The following is a 6007-nucleotide window of genomic DNA, read 5'->3' as shown; positions in this document are numbered from 1 at the left end:
CCGGGGTGGCACTAAGGCGGCGGACGGTGTGTGTGTGTGTTCTCTGGCAGATGAGACGGAATACGAATACAGTGGCAGCGAGGAAGAGGATGACGGGCGTGGAGAGGAAGGCGAGCCCAGGTATCAGAGCTGGGTGCCGTGGCCCTTCTTCCCTTGTGGGCCCACTTTGCTGCTGCCGGCCGACTGTGGCCGAGTGCGCGAGGTGGCGTTCTCCTGGGCTCGGGCTGCACGGGCGGGGGTGGGCCTCAGGTCCCCTCTGCAGCCCGCTCAGCCGGCCTCCCCTCCCCGCCTCCAGCTCCATCATGAACGTCCCCGGGGAGTCCACGCTGCGGAGGGAGTTCCTGCGCCTGCAGCAGGAGAACAAGAGCAACTCGGAGGCCCTGAAGCAGCAGCAGCAGCAGCTGGCGGCGCAGCACCGGGACTCGGAGGCCCATATCAAGCACCTCCTGCACCAGCGCCAGCGGCGCATCGAGGAGCAGAAGGAGGAGAGGCGGCGGGTTGAGGAGGTGAGTGGCAGCAGGGGGCCCAGGCATCTGGTTGGGCCTCGCAGCCGTCTGTCCGGCGATCAGCCACTCCTGCCTCCCTCCTCCTCCTGGGGAGGAGGTGAAGTGAAGAGACAGTCCCCCCACGGTGGAGTGAGTCCCTCTCAGTCCGCGGGCCTTTCTCTGGGAGGGGCCCCTCCTGGACACTGCCTCTGCTGTGGCCGGTCTGTAGTGCCGGGGGGGGGCTTCTGGGGGCTCTGCCCCCTTTCTTAAAGGCACAGCCCCACAAGAATTTCTCCTGTAAATGCTTTTTTCAATCATTTTTTTAAAATTAAAGGCATGCACTCCTTTAAGCAGAGTGGGGTGCTGTCGTGGACTAATTCTCGCACTGAGTGCGGGGGTTGGAGTACGTGACCTCTAGGATCCCTTCTAACTCTGTGTCAAGAACCGGGTCTCCTTTCAGAGAGGTTTTCTGCCGAAGTGTTCATCCCCCCCATATGCCAGCGTGTTATCAGAACTGTTGCTTCAGCAGCCGAGAACTGTCACCTTAAAGTGGTTGACAGCTTCCAGTTTGGAGATCTGTCCTGGTCACAGCTTTCTGTGGGCTACATGGCTCTTCTTCCTGCAGAAGAAAAATTGCTCCACGAGCCACAACATCCTGGCCATGGGCCCGGCTCCGGCGCTTGCCCCCCCCTTCACCCTCCGTCTTTCCCTCTGCAGCAACAACGCCGCGAACGGGAGCAGCGGAAGATGCAGGAGAAGGAGCAGCAGCGGCGGCTGGAGGACATGCAAGTGATGCGGCGGGAGGAGGAGCGGCGGCAGGCCGAGCGGGAGCAGGTGGGCGAGGCGGCCGTCGGGGCGGGGGAGCCCCGCACCGGCTTCAGCCAGCCAGCCGTGGCCCAGGAGCCGGGCTGCCGTCACTTCTTTTGGGGCCTGTCTCTGTGGTGGCGTGGCGTGGCTTCCCCTCCTCTCTGGGTGGCGGGGCTGTCTCCCCTGTGCTCCTGTCCTCTCTTCACCCCCCCTTTCTTCTTTAGGGCCCCCCCAGGGGGTGGGGGGTGTGCGGCAGGCGGGGCCCGGAGGGGGGAGGGGGCAGGGGTCCCACCAGGCAGGTGGCTCAGGCCCCTCCTCTGCCGACTCTCCAGGAGTACAAGCGGAAGCAGCTGGAGGAGCAGCGCCAGTCGGAGCGGCTCCAGCGCCAGCTGCAGCAGGAGCACGCCTACCTGAAGTCCCTGCAGCAGCAGCAGCAGCAGCAACAGCTTCACAAGCAGCAGCAGCAGCAGCAGGAAAAGAAGCCCCTGTACCACTACAACCGCAGCACAAACTCTGCCGACAAACCCACCTGGGCACGGGAGGTATGTCTCCCTGCAGTGGGATGCACGGAGCTCAAGCAGGCTCAAGCCAGTCCAGGGGGCATTCCTTCCCCCCAGGGAGGGTGAGGGTGAGGGGTGGGGTGGCCGAATGAAGCAGCCACAGGTGATTGCCCGGGCCACAACTCCTGACATCCTCCGCAGGTGGAAGGAAGAGCGGGCACGCATGAACAAGCAGAACTCCGCCTCCCCCGTCGCCAAGGGCAAGACGGGGAGCGGGGGGCCAGAGTCGGTGCCCCCCTCCCGCTCCGAGTCAGCCTCACTCAGCTCCTCCCCTGCCTCGCAGACCCCGCCCATGCAGCGCCCCGTTGAGCCCCAGGAGGGGCAGCACAAGGTGAGCGCTTTCCCCCAGACACACACCCCGCCTCCCTCTCCTGCCCCCTCGGGCTGCAGCCCTTCCCCCAACCCCCACCCCACCCCACCATCCCAGCTGCTCATTCCCATCGCTGCTTCTCCCATTCCCTGCCCTTTGCCCACCCCGCCCCCAGGACTGGGAGGAGGGGGTCTGTCTGTCTGTCTGTGGGGCCCCGAGGAGGATAGCCGGGGGATGGCAAGCCACCAGAGGCAACGCAGAGGGAGGAAGCCCCAGTGGGGGGCAGGCGGCAGGCCCCAGGAGAGGGGGCAGGGGGAGACCGAGCAAGCCCACTCCCCTGCACATGCTGTGCAGGCCAGAGGAGAAGGCTCTGAAGGGCCTCAGGCCAGACTGGCGGGCTGCGGCCCAGACTCCAGGGTCTCAAGGGGGGGCTGGGGGGGGCCCCAGCTGGTGTCCTGAGGGAGGCAGGTTCATCTCCCCCCCCCCACCGCCCGGGCCAGTGGTGGGAGGGAGCTTGATCTGGGCTATGCAGGTGCCAGCAGGCAAAGGGGCAGAGCTGGGTGGGAGCTTGGCTTGGTGCCACCCCCCCCCCCTCCGTCCTCTCCCCCCTTCCCCCGGTGACCCCCTGCCCGTCCTCTCCCTCCGCAGAGCCACCTGGCCCATCGCGTCCCGCTCAAACCATACGCTGCCCCCGTCCCTCGCTCCCAGTCGCTGCAGGACCAGCCCAGCAAGAACCTGGCCGCTTTCCCTGCCCACGACTCCACCTCCTCCTCCGCCCCATCCCCACCTCGAGCGGGCATGATCCGGCAGAACTCGGACCCCACCTCGGAGGGCCCGGCCCCGCAGCCGTCCCGACCCACAGCCGATCAGCGAGGACCACCCTGGGTCAAAATGGATCCCGAGCCCCCTCCCAAGGCAATGGTGAGGGGGAGGGCTGGGGGGGTGCTTCTGTCAGAACCAGAGCGCCAGGGATCTCGGGGTGCGTGCTGTGGACAAGAGCCCTGGGGGACCCGTCTCCTGCACACGGGGTCCCTGGAGCCCCTCCAGGGCCTGGCTGTGACTGTTTGACCCATCTGTGGTGTGCACTGCGTGGAGACAGGCTCTCCTCCTGCCCAGCTGATTCCCAGTGGGGCTCTGCTCCCTCCCCCCTCTTCCTCCTCCTCCCCCCCCCCGTGGGGGGTCGATCCGTCCCTGCTTTGTGGAGCTGCCCTGTGTCAGGAAGGGGGCAGGGGGGACCTTTTTCCTCCTTGCTCTGTGGTTAGAAAAGCCGTTCCCCAGAGGTGCCCGGGGAGTCCTGCTGCTGCCGCCGCCGCCGCCTGCGAGGTCTGCCCCCAGAACCCACCCCCAGGGATCCCGATACGGCACTGCAGGAGAGCCGCCGGGGGGGGGCCACCCCTGCCCCGTGGCTCCCTCCCTGCCCCGAAGCCTCTGCCCGATCAGGCCACGGAGCCGAATCCTCGCCTCCCGGTTCACGGGTCAGGGGGGGGTCGATCAGCAGAGCCGGAGGGCCCCCTCTGCAGTGCCCCCTCTGCAGTGCCCTTCAAGACAGTGCCCCTCCTTGCAACATCCCTGCGAGGCAGGGCAGTGTGACCCACATGCCAGTGGGGGGTGGGCTGAGGCCGGGGGAGAGCCGCCCGTTGAGTTCCTGGCAAAGGCGTGGCTCGGCCCAGGCTCCCCAGGTCTTAACGGAAGGGGCTGTAGCTCAGCGGTAGGACATCTGCTTGGCACCCAGAAGGCCCCAGGCTCCATCCTCGGCAGCATCTCCGGGTGGGAGGGCCGGGAGGGCGGTGGGTGACGTGGGAGACCTTTCTGTGCCAGAGGCCCCGCTGGGAGCTGCGGCTGACCTGAAGCGGCCAGGCTGACCTCGGGCAGCTCCGTGGGTCTGCGCCTCTTCAAGTGGCCTGGGCTCTTTGCAGGGGTCATCTGGGGCCACCCCTCACCCCTCGTTCCTCTATGTGTCCTTCCAGGTTCCCCAGCGGACATCCTCCATCGCGACGGCGCTCAACACCAGCGGGGCCATGAGTGGCAACAGCCGGCCGGTGCACGCCGTTCGAGCCAGGTAGCCTCTCCGCATCCCGGTGGGAGACTTGACGCCGAGACCGCACTCACGCACTCCTAGAGGGGCCCTCCGGGTGGGCCGTGGGAGACCGTGAGTCCCCCTCACTGGCTCTGAAGGTGGGCCTGCCTGTCTGTCGGGAGCCAGCTACGGAGTGAGGCTGGGCGGCTGTTGATTTCCCCTCCCCCACGTGGCGTGCCGATGGTTGTGCCATCCGCGTGGGCTGCTCGTTCCGTGGCAGCAGAGCCCCCTGTGCTCCGACAGGGCATAGTCTCGCCGTGGCCCCGAGTGGGCTCGAGCCCCTTTGGCAGTTGTTGGCGTGAGAGGAGGTGAGGCTGCCGACGAGTGAGCAGCACGGGGCTTCCTCGGGAGGCCGAGGGGCAGGCAGGACAGGGCCCCGTGGGCACTGGGAGGCCCCCCCCCCGGCAGCCTCTGCAGCACGCCCCTGATGCACTTTTGCTCCTGTCCACAGGCCCCGTAGCAAGTCCGCCTGGCATATCCACATGCAGAGCCGGCTGGAGAGGGGTCCCCGGTGGGATCCTTCGCCAGTCCCTCCTCCCCCCCAGGCCGCAGGCCGGACCCCGCCCTGGGACCCGCCGGCTCCCGTGCCCAACGCCAGTAGGTAATGGAGCATCAGCACGGCGGCGGTGGCAGCGGATCGGGCACGGCGTGTGGCTTGCTGGCTTTCTTGGCGGTGGTTTCCTGTCTCTCCGCGGTGACGGGCTGCTCTCTCGGCGGGGGGGGCGGGGCTCCTGGCCAGACCCTCCCCCTCCCCTCTGACGGCGGCGTCTCTCCCCTCTCTTCCCCTGCAGCAACCCCGACCTCCGGAGGAGCGACCCTGGCTGGGAGCGCCCGGACAATCTGCTGCAGTCGGGGTCTGCCCATCTGCCCCAGGCGGGCTCACTGGAGCGCAACCGTGTAGGAGGTGCGGGCGCAAAGACCTCTGGAGGAGGGTTCAGCCCCGGCCGTGGGCCTCCTGGGGCGTCTGGGTGGCCCCCGTGTGAAAGGGGAGGCTAGGCGAGGGGGACCCTAACCCTCAGGCAGTGGGACCAGTTCTCAGGGGAGAGGACTCACCAGAATGATGGGTTTGAATGAAAGGTGGGAGGGTACCGGCTGGATCTTAGGAGAAACCTTTTGACAGGGTTGTGCCACAGTGGGATCAGCTGCCCGGGGAGGTGGTGGTGGGCTCCCCCTCCCTGGCAGTCTTCAAGCAGCAGCGGGACCAACACAGGTCAGGGATGCTCTGGGCTGACCCTGCACTGAGCAGGGGGGGTTGGACTAGATGGCCTGTGCGGCCCCTCCCAATTCTCTGTGATTCTGCTGTTCTACGTGGGCGACTTCATCTTCTGTCTCTCCCACAGCCCCCCTGAAGCTGGACAGCTCCCCAGTGGCTCCCAAGGCGGACGACCACCGTTCGCGGCCCGGCCGGCCAGCCGTAAGTCCTGGGGGGCAAGGGGTGGGTGGGGTTTCTCCACTGGTCAGACTTTGTCTAGATCCACCGTATCCGCCAGGACCGGGTTTTACTGTGAGGCCTGCAGCCCGGGGGGGGTGGCTGAGGCAGGCTGTTCGGGGGTCTGGAGCTGGTCGTCTGCATCTTAACCTCTCTGCCCTTTCTCTCTCTCTGTCTCTCTCTCTCTGTCTCTCTCTCTCTGTCTCTCTCTCTCTGTCTTTCCTCCGCCTTTCCCTCTGTGCAGAGCTATAAGCGGGCAATTGGCGAGGTTAGTGCATCTCCCTGGAGGGTGTCCCTCCCCACCCCCCCCCCGGGACCGGAGGCAGCGGGAGGGAGCCT

General features: G+C 66.9%; 1 protein-coding gene across 1 annotated transcript in view; it reads left to right on the top strand.

Annotated features, from left to right (window-relative positions):
* The window catches only part of MINK1 (misshapen-like kinase 1), a 32270-nt gene that overhangs the window by 14621 nt on the left and 11642 nt on the right, over nucleotides 1–6007 (top strand). The window contains exons 10-20 of the mRNA XM_015427913.1: nucleotides 51–120; nucleotides 296–506; nucleotides 1203–1319; nucleotides 1625–1836; nucleotides 2000–2183; nucleotides 2811–3077; nucleotides 4130–4221; nucleotides 4691–4840; nucleotides 5031–5143; nucleotides 5580–5653; nucleotides 5913–5936. Coding sequence (XP_015283399.1) covers nucleotides 51–120; nucleotides 296–506; nucleotides 1203–1319; nucleotides 1625–1836; nucleotides 2000–2183; nucleotides 2811–3077; nucleotides 4130–4221; nucleotides 4691–4840; nucleotides 5031–5143; nucleotides 5580–5653; nucleotides 5913–5936 — 1514 coding nt within the window. The remainder of the gene's footprint in view (nucleotides 1–50; nucleotides 121–295; nucleotides 507–1202; nucleotides 1320–1624; nucleotides 1837–1999; nucleotides 2184–2810; nucleotides 3078–4129; nucleotides 4222–4690; nucleotides 4841–5030; nucleotides 5144–5579; nucleotides 5654–5912; nucleotides 5937–6007) is intronic.

The sequence above is a fragment of the Gekko japonicus genome, unplaced genomic scaffold (genome assembly GCF_001447785.1).
Source record: "Gekko japonicus isolate JY-2015 unplaced genomic scaffold, Gekko_japonicus_V1.1 scaffold761, whole genome shotgun sequence".
In the NCBI taxonomy this organism is placed as follows: domain Eukaryota; kingdom Metazoa; phylum Chordata; class Lepidosauria; order Squamata; family Gekkonidae; genus Gekko; species Gekko japonicus.
The sequence above is the reverse complement of the archived record's forward strand: the minus strand, read 5'-3'. Positions and strand labels throughout refer to the sequence as shown.